Here is a 19,092-nt window from a genome sequence, read left to right on the forward strand (position 1 = left end):
GCAATTTCCATTTCCGCAATTTCCTCAATTTCCATTTCCGCAATTTCCTCAATTTCCACAATTTCCACAATTTCCGCAATTTCCATTTCCACATTTCCGCAGCAGAGCTGTTTGTTCCAAGGTAAGAAGCGTTTGTTTGAGAAATGGTAATTGCGGAAATTGCGGAAATTGCGGAAATGGAAATTGCGAAAATTCTCTCCCCCCGCCCAAAAAAGCTTAATTGGTACTACACAGAAGCATGGTGAGGGCATTATGAAATGGAAAGATGAACATACTGACAATAATTAAAGAGATATATAACCAGATAACACGGCCACACATTTTCAGCATTGCTTATAAATATAATTTATTAATTGTCTTAAAAATTCTTTCTTACACTTTGTACATAAAACTTCACAATTAGAGGAGATGGAGAGGTGAGCATTTTGCACGATTGAGCAAGATTCATGAAGCGTGCCAGCATTATCTAAAATGGACCAATACTACCCCACACTATACAAATAAGATCACCCCTGATAATAAAATAAAAATGCACTTACAAGCACAGCTCTAATTAGACTTCTATCAGAATGGATGCCAAGTTTGCATAGTAGACACTGCTTTTACAAAAAGAAATTAAATAAAAACTTGAAACATACAAACTAGTATCTAACCGTACTGTTACTGTTTCATATTCAAAAATTTGCCAAATAAACGGTAGCTGACAGTACACAACTCTACACTGTGGATAGAAAAACAAATCTGTCTTTCCCCCCCTTTTTTTACATACTTCGATTTCTCAACACTGCACTGTTCCATTTTCATGTTCCAATGTTTAGGCTACATGCACTCTCCTCATATGAAAACGATCTGTATAGACTAGTCTGTGAACACAGATCAGATTTTAAAGTGTTTTATATTGGTTGACCTGGAGTGTTACAGCTGTAACAGGTTTTAGAAGGCGCTTTTAGAATCTGCAAGGTCTAAATGGGTTCACCCGAAACATTCACCCCAAGCCATGAACATCAGTTACACATCCAAAGCCTTGAATTAATGGAGATGTTTTTGCTGTTTTGTTTGTTTCTGAACCAATAATTGATGACCAGGTCATGGAACAATAGGAGACTCAGTAGTAGGGGACAAATACGTATTTGCCTCATCACTCTCACACACTGCCTTGCCAGAGAGTACATTTGAAAACCTGCAAAATATCCACTCTACCTTTTGACCCCTTAAACCTGAGTGAATAATATCCACTCTACCTTTTGACCCCTTAAACCTGAGTGAATAATATCCACTCTACCTTTTGACCCCTTAAACCTGAGTGCTCTCACGTCTACTCTGTGATGTACAAAACATCTGATTCTTAAATTCATCTCTAATAATGGCTTTCTAAAGGAAATAACTAACATTCTGCATGGATTGCTCTCATTACAGCAGCCACAAGAAAATGAAACATTTCTGTGCGTTTGTTATGCGCCATTGACAATCTTTTGTGCCTGCGTAAACGAGAGAACCGAGCTTTCGTTTTCTACCTGATGTCCTCCCTGGCATCTCCCCTACATGCCTGGCCTCCAGTTCCATGTCATATGGCGTCTCTCCATAGTTCAGAACATAACAGTCAGTTCATATTAATTTCCACCTCATACACTATTATGTTCTGATAAGTATTGTACACTCATCAGAAATGTCCAGAGAAAGCTCCAATTGTTGGGTCGTGTTTATTTTAAATACACTGCATTACCTTAAAGACCCATGAAATAAATAATGAGCCCAATGCAATGATTTCAAAACACTGGGGGTGTCAGTCTGAAAATATAAGGCCGCTTATTCATAAAGGTTTCATCAGACAATAGCGTTAGACCTGCTATTTGTGGTTGATCCCACTCATCGTCATCGCATATTATGTAAGTTGATCCTAGTCAAACCGCCAGTGTTCAGTCACACATACACATTATATAGGCCCTGTTAGATGTCTTCTCAATGTCTTAGTTTCCAACGCACCCTTTTATGTTTCTTTTTTCTTTTCTTTTTTTTCCTTTTTTTTTTTTACAAATGCACCACACAATAAAATATTATTTGACGGCAGAACATCCTTTAACAACTATTTGGGGACTATTTAGATAAAGGGCAACATACCGATAAGTTACACTTTTTTCCATACAGTCCACAAGCTAGAATAAACATAAAAAAAAGTAAAATTATATTACAATAAACAAAAATGTACTGAAAATATAATGGCTTTCAGGACAAACGTGATATTCATGTATTTACACGTTTTGGGACAAGAAACATTTTAAATGCTGTTATTCTGTGATAGGGCACCAGATGGCAATAGTGACCAGTAAAAGTCTTTGTGACAAATCAAGGCAAAATTGCACATGATAGGCCCGATAACCACACCTTGTGATGACAGAATACAAAAAAAACCCAAATAAATACATTGAAACTGTATATAAACAACATTAAAACATGCCAATGTATGTTTGAAAGAATCAATGTATGGGTATACTGTATGTAGCTGTAAAGAATGAAACCAGCTGTATTTTACTCCTCCTCATAGCTAGTCTAATACTAACCTAATCTGTTTTTCCCTATTTTCCTTTTTGCATCGTCTCTCTTTTCTCTGAGCTGGACCCTGTCAATTCTCAACATTCAGGTAGACTTTTAGGCTTGAGGGATTTATGGTTAATAAAAAGCATTGCCATGTCATGTCCATTTAAGGACTTCCCTTGACCCTGCATCCAGTATTTGCACTGCAGCATTGCCCAATAAGGCGAGCTGTAGTGAAACAAACAAGCATATAAAAAGTGGGACTTATACGTATACCTCTGTGGGTATACTGTATATTGTATAGGCTATACCTCTGTAGCTTCAAGACTATCTTCGCTGCATGGCGAAGACAACACAATTGCCAATTTACTCATTAATTTACATTTGTGACACAAAAGTCAGAAGCAGACCCAGTTATTGGTTGTTATTTATAACAACCATTTTCTGTCAAATGTTGTCTGAATGTATGCCAATCAAGAAAGTATATTTTCAAAAAATAGACAATTACACATGACATATGTCCCAATGCTTTTACCATTGCAAGGTAAAATATGTTTTTATCTGGTCATTTCAGTTCTTGGGAGAAAAAATATAGTTTAGTCTAACCTCACGCTGCTGGCATAACCATTAATTAATACTTATGTGTGATAGGAATGACTAACAGGAAGAAGTCAAGCTTAGGGTTGCAACTTTCTAGTCTAGCTCCTGCAGCGGAACTTGAATTAACCCTAGATAACTTGTCTTGTTTATTTTGTCTAGTCAGGGCCACAATGTTCTGTCTCTGACTAACATAATTCTGTTAGGACGAAATAATCCACACATATGGACAGCAGAATACACAGTGTTTCCTAGGAAACGATATAAATAGCAAACTGTACCAGTAAACACAAGGTACAGTACAGCTAAGACTCACAAGAGAGGTGAACGATTATCACAATCTCTTCTCTTTCTATGCCCTACTTCATTCTTACACAAGTTCACCTGCTGCTTTTGACAACATTTTCACCTTACATTTTCCTTTTGAAATTTGCTTTGCTCTTTTCATTTATATATAAAAAAAGATCTGTCATTGATTATCATCCTCATATGATTATTCTCTCTCTCTCTCTCTCTCTCTCTCTCTCTCTCTCTCTCTCTAGTTTGTCTCCTTTCACAATGCTCCAAATACCACAGAGGAACTCAAGGCCCCTCTCCATCTCCTTCCATTACTGTAATTAGTTTTTCGACAAGAGAACCAGGTTTAGTTTTCTTTCGTTTCTTCCTTCTTTCAGACATGTATGTTCCTTCTGTTTGTTCCTGATCGACTGTGGATGACAGGCAGGGTTATCTGTCCTTCAGCATACGAGACACTATAACACCACGCACATGCACGCACGCACGCACGCACACACACACCTCCCACGGCAGTTCGTCCAGCTGGAGATGTTCTAGTTCTGTTTGTCATCACGTCACCACGATCACCATGGTATTTGAACACTCACTTACTATGGCGACAATCTTTTTTAATTACATTTTTTCTTTTTTTTTTAGATCTGGCTTTGGTCCTCGATCTCTCCTTAAAGGACCACATGGTGTTTCGGTCCTCCTCGTTGTCTCGGGCACCCGGTGGTTGTCACGGTAACGGTAGCATAGCTACGTCAGTGATCCAGCGCCATGGAGGCGAAGCTCCCGTCGTGGCGGCCCATCTCTTCCAGGACGGCAGCCAGCTCGTTGAGGTCGCCGTCGGGGAAGTGCTGGGCTTCCCACAGGTCCAGTATCACGCCCGTCGGACTGGACTTGGTGGCAAAGTAGTTCAGGTACCTAGGGGCAAATGGTGGGTGGGGCGACAGACGGGACAGGACATGAGCCAAAATGAAACCAAGGGGCAGTGAGGCGCTCCAATGTTGAAGCACTGGGCCCTAGTGGTAAGAGGAAGGACTGCAGACGGACCCGTGGATTCATGACGAGGAAACCCTGTGCAGCTGGGCTTTAACATTGAGCGCTCGGTTGCACTTCCGCATTTGCCAACCAAAATTTGGTTGTAATAACAATTTGTTGTTTAAATTGTTTCTTTAAATCTGGCAACGCGACTTTTGCTGAAACTCAATGCAGTCAGAAGGAACGGCATATTCATGTTGTAAATTGAGTTTGATCAGAGCAATAGAAGAGTGGAGAGTCTTCTGTCCAGAGCATCATATGCCTAGGGCAGAGCTGCAAGTATTTTGTGTCAATAAAGGACAGTTTCAATGCCTGGGTGCTTAGCTGGAGGAAATCAATAGCCTACAGTATATTGGCAAATTATTCATGCTAAATGATCTATCAAACTCATTGTTTCTGCTGTTAAACTATGATTTAATTGGATGATGAGATGAGCTGATTGTGACAATAGGGTCAATATAATTGGAGGAAATAAATAAATGATTAAGAAATAATCAGAAAAAACAGGTCTGATATGGTATGGATTATAGGCCTATACATGGATAAATGGTGGCAGTATAAGTGAGTTTTTGTTACATTACAACAACCAGTTTGTCATTTTGTAAACAAAAGGGCTGTCCTTTTATTTTAAGGAGGGGGAGGAACTAGGACAAGTGGGTGGTCTTAAAGGCGGAGGCGGAGGGACTGGATTAGGTGGGTGGTGCTAAGGTTAAACTCACACATACCTAATGAACTGGTGGGTGTGTCACTGTGTCCACATAAAACCATAATTTTAACAAATACTGTACACTTTTTTGAAAAAATTATACCTCCTTATATAACAATAACACCTGATGATCATGTTTTAAAAAAATCACGGCACTCTATCTTTAAGGGGTTAAAACACAGAATAGAGAGAGGCTGCTCGTGGGAGACGGTGAAGAAGGGTCATGGTTAGCCTGGTTTTATTTTCGAGTTGAGCGCTTCCCGCAGTGAACATTTCTTGTTTATCGCATCAGCCAAATATATTCAGAGATTCTATCATTTTGTGAACGGTTTATGCTGGAATTCGAAAATGGAATGAAGCAGATGATCCAATAAACTGACAAAGAAAATGTACAGGGAGGAGAAAGCAAGTACAGGATGAAGTGCACAGTGCAGATCTGAAGCAGAATTGTTGTTTGTTGGAAGCACTTAGAAGTTTAGTGCCTTGATCATAGACACTTTAACACGATGCCGGGACTGAACCGGTAACCACTGTTGCCCCATAATCATCCACCAGTTGTATGCATGTACAGTACATCTGTCACTGATGTGATAATCACTTAAACCCGACCCCATATACTTATTTGACTGCATTCACCCCCAAAGAATCACACCTGTGTGAAGTGAGGGGCGCCGTTATCATTATACATAATCATACATCATCTCATCCTGGCCAATCACAATTTGCGTCCTCACTTCCGTCTTCACTTTTTATCCTCAAAACATACTTTGCTCAGCCAATCAAATCATCGCTATGGGGTGCTAAGCCAATCAAATCATCACTATGGGTACACAAACACTCAACGCTAGGCATAGGAAAGTTTAGCTTTGTGGAATTGTGATTATCCTCGTCTTTTTATTTATTTATTTTTATCCCACGATTGTGTAACCCATTTTTCACCCCTGTGTCAATTATCTAATGTGATCCTGGGCTCTACACAGACTTCGCCAACCTAGTCCCCATATATGGCTAGGATAAATATAACTATTGTTCACCATTGTCTTTGTTATACTTGTGGTCTGGACTCTAATCCACTTGACTTGATTTTTAAAATGATGTATAATGTAATTATGTAATTGTTACATTGCTTGGTGTGAACAGCCGTTTAAAAAAATGACATGGCAATCCCCAGAGAAATGCTCTCAAACTAATTATCACACAAACAGAAAAGCTGTGAATTAAAATAAATGCACTGTCTGCACTCTGCAGGCTGCAGAGCATGCTCTCACAAAAAGACTCAAAAGGATAACTATTCTGCTGTCCAGAATTGATTCACAGCAACAGTCCAACAATTAAACCAACAAAGTGAATTTAGTAAAAATCCATTTTCAATTTGTTAGGGTTCACACAGATAGATATAAAGTGCCATTTCTGCATTTCTACCCTATTGTAAAGTGAACATCAAAACTCCAAAGGGACAGGAATGCAATTGGCGCGCGTGCATGTGTGCGTACACTCGTGCGTGCGCGTGTATGTGTGTGTCAGTGTGTGATCTTTTTGTTGCTGGTGTGAATCCATCACATTTGCACCCACAATGATTTTGGGGGACTATTTCACTATAATAAATAATAGTGAAAATTGACAATCTACAAGCTCACAACACGTTGCATCGTGACACATTGTGAATTTTGAGCTAAGCTGTACTTGGTACTTCGAGTACAGTACTCAAGTAAATGTACTTAGCCACCACTGTATATACTGTAGGCTACATCTCAGTTTTCTGACATGCCTCCAATGTTTTCCTATCAAACTCTGCATGCATACGTACGTACGTACGTACGTGTGTGCGTGCGCTCACAGAATAAAGTTGAACAAAAAGTTGTAATAATTTCCTCTGCCACTTAGTTGGCCAATACGGGTGCGTATTTTGATTGTGTGAATGGACTGGCGAGGGTGTTGGAGGTGTGTGCTTGATACCATAGGAGAGATAACAGGCAAACGATCAAAACAACAATTCCTCTACATTCTCTCGTGTAGAATTAACTTAAGTAATGCAGATGTTTAACAATAATTTAACTCTTGAGAGTGTAAAATGAAACCATTTGGTTTCATTTCCGTAAAGCATGAGTCACCAGTCAAAGCCATGCAATCATGAAGTGGCAGCAGCACCACATTCATTGGTTGGTTGACATTATTTCTCTGGTTATAATAAATGATCCAACCCCATGTTAAAGAGGCAGTGCCACGTCCTATTTCCTCATAATGATGATTGGGTTTCATTATTACTTGCGGGTGGTCTAAAGAAGTTATGCCAACTTCATGATTGATGAATGAAAAACAGAGAAATTACCAAAATCATGGCACTGCCTCTTTAAGTATGTAGGGTAATTGCAAAGGAGAGCTCTTAAAGGTAAAAAAAAACATACAGTACATGATCCTGCCAATATAACATCTGCCCAGTGTCCTCTAGAGCACTGTTTCCCAACCAGTGGGTGGGGATCCATTTGTGGGTCACAGACCAATTTATGTGTCACAACTCAAGTAAAAAATATAAAGAAGTGAAAATAGCCAATTTACAAGCTCGCGAGGCGTTTCACTAGTTTGGGTACCGGGCACATGTCTAATATCTCTTTGGGGTATTGACCTGAAAAGTCTGGGAACCACTGCTCTAGATCGCAATCTACCTTTTGGGCACCCCTGCTCTAGAGTCTAGTCACCATATTGATCCACACATTAATAACATGAACCCTGCTCTAGAGTCTAGTCACCATATTGATCCACACATTAATAACATGAACCCTGCTCTAGAGTCTAGTCACCATATTGATCCACACATTAATAACATGAACCCTGCTCTAGAGTCTAGTCACCATATTGATCCACACATTAATAACACCCCTGCTCTAGAGTCTAGTCACCATATTGATCCACACATTAATAACACCCCTGCTCTAGAGTCTAGTCACCATATTGATCCACCCCTGCTCTAGAGTCTAGTCACCATATTGATCCACCCCTGCTCTAGAGTCTAGTCACCATATTGATCCACACATTAATAACATGAACCCTAGCATCCCCATTCTGGGCATGGCACAAAAGACAAACACTTGATGAAAATATGTGAACATTCAATGTAAATAGTATCTGCTAAAAAAAAGGAGGGGGCCTTAATAGTATTGACTCCTGGGGGACTCTGTATATAGGGTTTACTGTGTGTGTGTGTGTGTGTGTGTGTGTGTGTGTGTGTGTGTGTGTGTGTGTGTGTGTGTGTGTGTGTGTGTGTGTGTGTGTGTGTGTGTGTGTGCGCGCGCGCGTGTGTGTGTGTCATTCATATCAGCATGGGCTGTTGCTATAGCTTCCAGCTCAGTGTGTCCTATTCCTTGCTGTCATGGTGACCTACATGATGCTGCCAATAGAATAACTAGAAAAATGCGTGTTCTCTTTAATTAAATGAGGAAGAGCACTTATTCTAGAGTGAGTTGAACTGAAGTTTCCATTACAAAGATATGTCTGCATGGTTGCATGAGTATGCATGCAGTGTGCAACACACCACACACACAAGTGGTCATGTCTAGCTAGCTCATGTTCTAGCCTTGGAACCAGACAACTCTGTCATAGCGAAATCACTTGCTTTTCCACGGTCATGATTACAAGTCTGGCCATGCCAGGTTAGCCACTTGCACCTATTTTGGGCATGTCAAAAATGTTGTATTTTTATTTTGTATTATAATTATTCTTTTCAAAAAACAATACCACAATTTTCAAAAGACTTTTACATTTATTTCTAAAATGTTCTAAAATAGCACACCTACAAGCTCACAACACCTTGTGGTAAATCATATTGTAAGCTTGTAGATCGGCTGTTTTAGAGAAGTTTTGTATAAAGGGCCTTTGAAACGTGAAGCGATATAATGCGCCTATAGTTCATTTTCAATGAGACCTGCATTTTTGCGCGGAGCACAGGGGAGCAGTTACGGTGCCACAACACAAGCGTATTTATCTGTATTGTTGCACACGCGCGACTCACCAGACCTATTGAGCAGACCTGGAGGAGACCTGTCGTTGATCCAGGCAACAACGCCTGCGTTCCTCGCTTCCCGTTTGAAAGGCGCTTAAGGCTAAAGTTGTTAACTGATAGAACTGAACACATTAGAAATAGATGTAAGCAGAGGTTGCTGTTAAAGTAACCAGTAACTGATAACACAAAATATAGTAACTGTAGATTTGTGTGGCTATTTATAACTAATGTCTAACTTATAGTATAGTATAGTATAGTATAGTATAGTATAGTATAGTATAGTATAGTATAGTATAGTAAATCTCACGATAGCCCACACCTTCAATCACTTTATATCATTCCCAGCTGATCCCACAGCTCTGTAGCTGAACTGGGGAAGGGGAGCACTTGATTGCCTTACGCACCCTGGCCGTGCGGGCGTCTAAGCACCGCCCGGCTCATATGACTGTGAATGTGTGGCTCCGGGCGACCTCGTCACAGAGACTGGCCGAATAAAAAAAATGAAGTGTGGCTCGCGCTGGTGGGCGCAAAGCGTAGCTACTTTTATGAATAATAATAATAGTTTTATGAGGTTAATATTGCTATATGATTGTAACCGTTTTAGAAAAGCAATAAGCCACGCAAGGTCCCAGCTGTCTCAGTATATTTTATAATGGCTGATAGGGTCGGAGACCCTCCGATATGTGTCGTACAGTACAGTACAGTACAGTACAGTACAGTACAGTACAGTACAGTACAGTACAGTACAGTACAGTACAGTACAGTACAGTACAGTACAGTACAGTACAGTACAGTACAGTACAGTACAGTATAATTAAAATAGCCAATCTATAAACTTCGTCGTACAACAAATGATAAACAACAAATTATTTGCTTAAGGCTGATGCTCGGCACAATTGAGCTCAAAATTAAAAAAATCTAATGGACTAAATGCTTCTAGCTGCATTTGTCAATCACACACCATCAACAGCTTGATTAAATGTTGCATTGTGCTGGTCAGTTCAGTACCTGTCAAGGTTGAGTTTGTGGGCCAACATCCTCCAGTCATTGCCTCTGGTCTGCGGTGCGTCCAGACTGCCACACAGCTTCTGTCTGATGGACAGAGGGATGCGGAAGGCGTTCGGCCCCACTAAGGTAGTGATGCTGCTGGCTGGATCCAGCAGAGAGGTGTCTATGCACTGGACATCCTTTGTTCAAAGAAACAGAAGCAAGGATAGGCTTTCAATAAACATGATCAATGTTGATGTCATCTGCGTAATAAAATCCTCACGCTTAATTTTACTCCAAGAATGGACCCATACATTTGTACACTGCATGTCAGTTAAATTGTGTAATGATGTAAATATGAAAATATAATTATATACTAGTCCTTACCCGTTCTGAATATATGAACAGCAAATATATATATAGTAAATATATATATATAGAATATTAGTGGTCCATGACATGAAAATGTTTGAGAACCACTGCTCTAAAACAACATTGGACAATGATGTTTGACAGTCAGCAATATTGTTGCTTATTCTAGATTTAATTTCGGATTTTCTGACTTGATCTGGCCTGTTAACATTTTCATAGACCTGGTTGCTTGTTTCCCTCTCAGTCAATGTGGCAACCCTGGTCATTGCCGTGTTGACTGTTGTGGTTCCGTGTGATAATGTAGCTTAGCACACAACAGCTAGGAGGATGCAGGAGGCTGCTGCCGTCATGTTTAAGAGTATTTTGCGCAATTTATGTCCCCGAATTTATGGATATGGACTTATGGCTCCATCGCTGCCTCTTTCTTTAGTAGAAGTGTTGACTGTTTACCGTCCCTCTCACACGCACGCACGCGCGCGCGCGCGCACACACACACACACACACACACACACACACACACACACACCGCCTCCTGGCCTGAGGGGGTTGGAAATATCCCGGTCACTGTGAAGGCCGTAGTACTGTAAATATGACATGAATATGAATGCAAAGTAGTGGTTCATGTGTGGACAGGCTAGCTGTCGCTGCTGTGCATGGTGAGATGTGTGCAAACCGTGTAGTTTAGCAGGAGAAGACGAACAAAGGATGCAACACACACACACACACACAGTCAGCGGCGCCAAATTGTATAGGGCACATTTTGTTGTGTTGCGGCGGTAGCTAGAGGAAGCATGCCAGTGGGGTAACGGTGAGAACGGTGGCCTGTGATGCAGGTGTCGCTAAGGGACGGAGGTGTGTGAGGGTGCGAGGTTAATTCACTAATAAATTCATTATTAATCATGAATGTGTCAAATGGGAAAAAGGGCTCCGTTAAGACCTCCATATAATTATGGTCCATGCCTGTGTAAAAAGTGGGAGTGATTCGTGCAGTTAATGATGAGATAACGCGCTGTTTCTGACATTGTTAGAATTATTAGATAGATGAGTTCTGATGTCTGATGTTCTGATCTCGCTATGGATATATTATCCTGTAGTTACTTATTTCCTAACGTTCTGCTTGTGGTGCTTATTCTACATTCATACAGCGGCTTCCGAACACATCTTCTCTCACCTTCTCTCACTGAACCTACATGCCATCATCTGACTGCTACAGGTAGCAGTACAATAATGAATGTTGAGTTGGCAGGAGGACATAACTGCCTCCACCGTTGATGAAAAACAATTAATATTTACAGCATCTACTTAGCCTGCATTTACAGCAGAAAGCTTTCTGAGGATTGAATGATCGATGCACAAGGACGTCTCTATCTTGATGCTGAAATAAATGCCCACAGACTGGGCCTGTTATTCAGCATGCTGTGGGCTGCTGACCAGTGATCACTGTTGACCGGTGATCACTGTTGACCGGTGATCACTGTTGACCGGTGATCAGATCACTGTTGACCAGTGATCACTGTTGACCGGTGATCACTGTTGACCGGTGATCACTGTTGACCGGTGATCAGATCACTGTTGACCAGTGATCACTGTTGACCGGTGATCACTGTTGACCGGTGATCAGATCACTGTTAACCAGTGATCACTGTTGACCGGTGATCACTGTTGACCGGTGATCACTGTTGACCGGTGATCACCATTGCGAGATAAATAAGCAACGAGGTCTATGAAAACAAGCCCAATAAGAAGCAACTATAGGCCACATGAGCACTTTAAACATACAGTATACACTGGCTATTTGAAAATAACCGATCTGCAAGGCGTGCCCTGACCCCCTCCCTCAAAACATGCAGATCACTTACCCCCCACCCCCCCTTCCTTTTGTTCCACTCTGTACATGCAATGTTTTATTTTTTCCTGAAATGATAAGTGCTTGACTGTACTCTGTTACATTTCTGTCTAATAAACTATTCAATCAATCAAACTACACTTTAGAAACAAGCCCCAAAAAAACGCAATCTGCGACTACCAATATTTACAAACGACTTTACAGAAAAATTCAAATAAGCTCTATCTGAGCTGCTATTTTTAGCGTAAATATTTGGTATAGAGGGGGAAAAGGTGGGGGCCTTGTATAGACCCCTGGGGGCTTCAGACGATGAAATATGTCAAGTATAAGTGAGTCAGGATTTGTTTTCCGTTTTTCTTTTTTATGCAGTGTCATGGTAATGCAGTATTTCTACCAAGATGATGTCAGAGAGTACAGCAGACTGTGTTTGTGGATGAGGCTAACAGAAGTACAGTATGTCTGTATTCAAGAGCATGACTCCTCATGGAACAACGCCAGGCAGACACAGTAAAGACCTTGTTCCTCATAATCACCTCATCTGCTCAAATAAGAATTCTGGTGTGCAACTACAGTATTGCCTGCGACACGGTGAAAGAATTGAAAGCAGCGATAATCCAGTGGAACTATCCGACCTCTGACCAAAATGCTTTGCGCACGCAACGCACAGTTACATGGCCGCGCTAAATCAAAAGCCTGTTATTCCAAGCGTGTTATGTGACCCGTAGCCCCACTGTGAATGATTCAACAGAGTCACAGAGTCATAGCAGGAGTCCTGACTGCCATGACAGCTAGAAGTAAACTTAGTGACTTTTTGCACTTTTGGTTGTTCATTGAGAAGACATGAAACAGCATTTTGAGAGGCATCTAACTTCTGTATCGTGATGTATTTCAGAGTCAAATGGCATAGGCACGCGGGACGTAACATAATTTTATACGTTTGATTTGAACGTTTAAAAGTGTGCTGTGTCATTACAAACATGGAGAATTGAGTAATTGGTGAATGTCATGATATTATTGGTTGAAATTGGTTGGATGCAGATTGATAAATAGATTTTGAAAGACATACAATGAGTTATTTGGTGTAGAGGGGCAAATGAAGGGGCAAAAAGTATACTGTAAATCCCTGGCAGACTCCGGTCAATGACGTATAGCGTTTAAGAGTTTATGCTGAACTAAAAGATATGTGCATGTGCTGCTTAAATACTACTCAGGCTTAACTAATAAATCAGGTTTAAACTTTCCAAGTTGGACAATAGCCAATACCATCTGATAGCGTTTGCTATATGTTTTTCTTTTGCTTCTGTTTGAAAGATGCCAAAAGTCATATGACAAGACTCCTTGTGCATGTGTGTCAGTTAACATGATTGCCATGCATGATATGGAATTCTAACTTTTTGATTGATAAAAGTCAAATGACCAAATACATTTGTCAAACCAATGCATTGGGCGGGCTGTACAAGCTTTTTCTTACCTCCTCCAATGTGTTGCTGAGCTGAAAGATCTGTCCCTCTCCCTCGACCTGCCGTACACACAGCTTACAGCTGAGCTCCGTGGTGGCTGGGCTCAGGCGCTCCAGGGTGAATGTACAGTGGAGACTTCTTTGACTGCTGCTCCACACTTGGTAGAAGGGGATCTCCTGCAAGATGCACAGGAAGGGGAAAGTGGCCGTGAATGGTTTCTTCAGCAGGTATTTTCAGCCCAGTGATCCATCCCGGTGGGAAAACGTGTTCCAACTGCACGGAGATCAATCCCAGGAGGGAATGAAGGGCAAGCTACCGGTATATGCTTCATGAAAAATGTAATTGCCTTGCTAACGCATAACTCATGATAAACAGCTGCTTAATTTAGCTGCTATACTTTTATTCGTCGTATTACAGTAGATGTTCTTATATACTGTACACAAACAAATTCTGTCACCATTCTGAAGTTAAAGCATGCCAGGTACGGCTACTGTGGTTCATTCCCACTTCTAATCACTTTCAACATAGTGTCCCTATTGACATTATACAGTATGTGAACATATTACAATATATATATTCCCCCCACACTTTTTTATTTCCAAACTTTTCAAAAATAGCATACACATATACATTTTCTGAATGGCTATTTTCAGTATCAGTCACAAAGTGTATAGGTCTTAACCAATATCCACCCCTGCATACAAAATATTTTCAGATGGGGTGCAAATGGATATTAATTTGAGGGTCAGTTTTTTGTTTGTATGCCAATTAATTCCTTCATCATGATCTTGGACTCTTCATAATGTTGACTTGGCAACTTGTGCCTTGGACTTGTACTTGAATTGTAATTATGTCTTGCCCAAATTGCACAATGTATGCACCTTTTTTGTTGTCCAAAAGAGCTGGAAATAAACTGAACTGAACTGAAACCCATAACCACTGCAGTGTTAGGCAGGCACTTTATGAGGGTCGTGTAGAGAGCACTGAGGGGGCAGGGGCTTAAACCCCAGAAAAGGGCACCCGTGTGCGAGCGCCGATTTTTGGACGTGGTCTTTTTGTGGGGTCCGTCCCTTGTGCCATTTCATGTCATTGGACAGTACAATAAGCAATACGTTAGTAGTCTGAAACTAAAACTGACTGATGGCAGCCAGCACACTTCCAGGCTTTTTGGCCAGTTATAATGCCACCATGATGCTGAGTTGAAAATGTTCATGTGGCATTTCTTCCTCGGCCTAGTGGGAATGTGCGTGCACAATTTCACGGAAATCACACGATGTGTTTATGATTTGCAGCATTTTGTTTGAAACTGAGCACTTTGGAAGCCAATCAGGATGGAGTCTGAGAAATCTGAAAGACCAGTTTCGTTGAATGGCTCTAGAGAGACTGTGTACCAATTTGCGTGATGTTTGGACAAAATCTGTAGGTGTACTGTCCAAAAACTCGTTTTGCACAAAGCGGCCGTTCTGGACATTTTGGGGCAGAGGTTCACCGTTGCCATCCAGGGAGTGTGTGTGCAAAACTTGACATGACAGAGTTTGAGAACTCTACGTAACACGAATGACTCTCACCTGATACTTGGCGATGAGCTTGCTCTTCCACTGTGTGTGTGGCACGTCGTGGATAGAGAGTCTCAGGTTGTGTGTGCTGTCTTTGAAGTTCAGAGTCTTTGGCTCATCCAGCAGCTTTCCTCCCATTTGGGTCTCCATCTGAAGAACCTCCTACATAAGAACCAGAATGGGAGCATTAACGCAACTCTCTTTGAAGACATTTCCCACTGTTCAGTAGTGGACATTAACAAAGTACTGTACATTTACTTGAGTCGATTCTTTTTGACTACACTCGACTACATTTCAAAGACTAATATTGTACTTTTGAGTCCACTACATTTCTAGGAAGGGAGAAAGTAAATTATGAATGAATCATGGCACCCTCACACATTCGAAAGGCCTTCTAATGCATGTGATTTTAGTACCATTACTTTATTCTTTAATTTTTTACTTTATTTCAAAGTGAACTTTGAAACTTAAAAGCAAAATTGGCTGCCGTGTGAATATGGTGAATATGATGCGATGAGATGTTATGTGATGCGTCACGCTTCATTGTACCAAACGCGTCTTTGAACAGTACCCAAGCGATCTGATAGTAAAATATTCAATCAATCTGTAGTATGTTTACATCAATTTGCATGTTTCACTTTCAATCAATCTGTATCTGTGTATCTGTAGGACTGCAGGACTGTAGGTCATCAGAAATGACTTTGGACAGATGGAAAAAACTTTAGTTAAACTTGCAGAGTGACAGATTACTTTACCTGGGTTACATCTTCTGATAGTGCTGACTGCTGACATGACATAATCCCATCTAGTGTTTCATTAGCGCAACGGAACGTGACAGAATAGGCTACAGCTGAGCTTGTTGCGCTGATGACAGGCAGCGCATGAACACAGTAACACACATGTTGAAACAAGGTGCTAAAGATAACAAGGAGTGGACAGTGATGTCACTGTTATGCAACACGGAAGTAGTATGGACTTGAAGCTGTTTATAAACCAGTCAGTCAGTGACATCACTGATGACTGCGACCGATAGCCCCTGAAACCAGGCTTTCACCATCGTCCTGACTCTGTTTTTCTCTCTTCTTCTTCCCCCTTCATGAGCCCCTTGGGGGCGTTGGGCCTCGGTGCATCGCACCAGTTGCACCGTCGATATTTTCGCCACTGGTTGTACCACTGCTATTATTGAGGATACACGGTAGTCAATCCTGGGAATAGCTCCGGTACTCGTCCAGGCTGTGCAAACACTGGAGAGTCAGCCTCTATTTACAGTATGATTTTGTTTGTATTATTTTAATTGTTTAGTTATATGTGATGTTGGTGTTTAGTATACTATACACTATGGACCCCTTGTGTGTCTAAAATAAAGTTAGATTTATAGCTTCTGAATCTGAGTAAATTAAGTGTGCTGTAAGCAAAGCTTGGCTGCTTTCAGATTGTGCTAAAACAAAAGCCAGATCTCTCAGCTGCTCCTCCAAGAACAGTTGGTCAGTATATTGTCTGCGATGCAGAGGATTGTAGGACAGGACATCTGGGAACATTTCAATTGGCTAAAATTCTACCAGAAAGCACATTTTGGTAGTGTTGATTGGGCTTTGGAAAGTAAACTCTTTGAATCAAAATACTTTAAATCTCTTATGAAAACTCTTCAGGTGAAACAAACCAAACCAGTCTACTCGATGTAGCGAAACAAAGTTAGTTGATGTTTAAACCTGAGGCAGTTTTCTGAAAACATAAAAAAAATATGTATAGATACATAATATTGCTAATTTGCTATACAGTATAGCAACATCTTAAATGACACAGATGGTATATATAACATAGGTTACACAGGTGTAAATGGGTTAATATTGGCCAATTGTCCTTGACGTAACTGTTGAGTTAATTCATTCATTTGTAATTCCGAAGAAACCAAATGGGCCCTTATTTGCACAATCTCAGAGTTAAATTAACAGTGAAGATTTGATTGTCTCTGTGAGTCAAAGAATAGAGGAAACAGCCGTTTTCACTTAGTGAGCAGACGTTGTCAATAATACACTGTATGGGGCGTTCTGTGGGGATTTACACTTCATCCTTTTTAAATTGACTACATCAAATAAGCCTGCGCCACTAAGACACCAAGGACTTAGACCCTGATGTCTGAGAGCCTGTGTGTAGGGCTGCAACTATCATTAATGTTCTTACCAATAATTCTGTCTATTACTCAGTATATTATCAATGTGAAGAAAAAGTCATTTTATTTTTTGCGGCTTTCGCCTTTATTTTATATATTTTCTTTTATAGAGGGACAGACAGTAGGCTGACAGGAAATGGGGGAGAGAGATGGGGGAGTGACATGCAGTAAAGGCCGTCGGGATCGGGAGTCGAACCCGCGGCACACTGCCGGACTCGGGCTACCGGCCAAGGTGCCTGGACCGCTGAGCCACTGCCCAGGCCCATCATTTTGTTAATAATCCACTAAATTAATTAGCATGATTAACCACTTTTATACTTTGTCATACAAAGGTTTTGTGCAAAAATGTGACCGCTCCCAGTGTTTTCACCCACAAGTCGGCACTATTGAAATTTCACAATAGACCTAAATACATTTTAATAATATTAATAGCTAAAATAGAGGATATTTTAGAAAAGTTCTTATAATCTGCTAATTAATCAGTTTGATTAATATTGTTGATGTGATGTACTCAAATAATGACTGATGATTCACAAGCATACAATATACTGTACTGTAATAGTTATATGTTAACTGTAAGGCTGTACAGTGTCATGTATGCCTCCCACGACGTTTGAAACATAATCAATTTCTCCTCGTCTTCCTACGCAGCAGCTATACTGTAAATACAGTGCCAGCATTCCTTGTGAAACCCTATCAATTATACTACAAAAACACCATCATTAAAAATCACCCTTTGATCTTTGTGTGTGTGTGTGTGTGTGTGTGTGTGTGTGTGTGCACATGTTTATGCCACTTTGACATACATACTGTAACTACTAGCATCATTTCCCATCATTGCTCTCCAGTGGTGCATTGATTGATTGATTGATCAATGTATACATGAATACATTCACTAATTTGGTGCTTTCGATATGACGCTTCATCACATTTACTGTACATTTCCCATGGACTGGGAAGGTAGGTACTATTGAAATAATTAATAATGAATAAACCTTGGCTGTAGACATGGCAGTCCTTTTTAGATGGTCCTTTTATGAGTAAAAGCCCCCAAACGGCCAGCGTTTCTTACTGTATGCTCTATCATTAACCCAAACGGCCAGCGTTTCTTACTGTATGCTCTATCATTCACCCAAACGGCCAGCGTTTCTTACTGTATTCTCTATCATTCACCCAAACGGCCAGCGTTTCTTACTGTATGCTCTATCATTCACCCAAACGGCCAGCGTTTCTTACTGTATGCTCTATCATTCACCCAAACGGCCAGCGTTTCTTACTGTATGCTCTATCATTCACCCAAACGGCCAGCGTTTCTTACTGTATGCTCTATCATTCACCACCAAACATCCCATGGTAAACGGGCTACATTTAGTATGAACATTTATGAACCTTGAGGGCGTCCTGCGTGTCGTCCAGACAGTACACTCTGATGTAGTAGTCCAGCGTGGTGCAGGACACCGGGCCGAACACCACCAGCTGGAGCCGCTTGGCGGCAGCCTTGCTGACGGACTGGCCCACCAGGCAGTATGTGCCCAGCGTCTCCGTTAGG

The 19,092-nt window shown here is 40.9% G+C and overlaps 1 protein-coding gene across 2 annotated transcripts in view; it reads right to left on the bottom strand.

Moving 5' to 3' along the window:
• Positions 1–320: 320 nt before the first annotated feature.
• Positions 321–19,092, bottom strand: part of LOC308317472 (netrin receptor UNC5C-like) — a 232,059-nt gene continuing 213,287 nt past the window's right edge. For both annotated transcript variants that reach the window (XM_080766495.1, XM_080766494.1), the window contains 5 exons: positions 18,933–19,092; positions 15,386–15,535; positions 13,829–13,993; positions 10,161–10,339; positions 321–4,332 (listed from right to left, as the gene is read on the bottom strand). The exon at positions 18,933–19,092 is cut by the window's right edge and continues 74 nt beyond it. In XM_080766495.1, coding sequence (XP_080622621.1) covers positions 4,170–4,332; positions 10,161–10,339; positions 13,829–13,993; positions 15,386–15,535; positions 18,933–19,092 — 817 coding nt within the window. In that variant the 3' untranslated portion in view covers positions 321–4,169. The remainder of the gene's footprint in view (positions 4,333–10,160; positions 10,340–13,828; positions 13,994–15,385; positions 15,536–18,932) is intronic.

The sequence above is a fragment of the Protomyctophum bolini genome, assembly GCF_963924005.1.
Source record: "Protomyctophum bolini genome assembly, chromosome: 6".
In the NCBI taxonomy this organism is placed as follows: Eukaryota; Metazoa; Chordata; class Actinopteri; order Myctophiformes; family Myctophidae; genus Protomyctophum; species Protomyctophum bolini.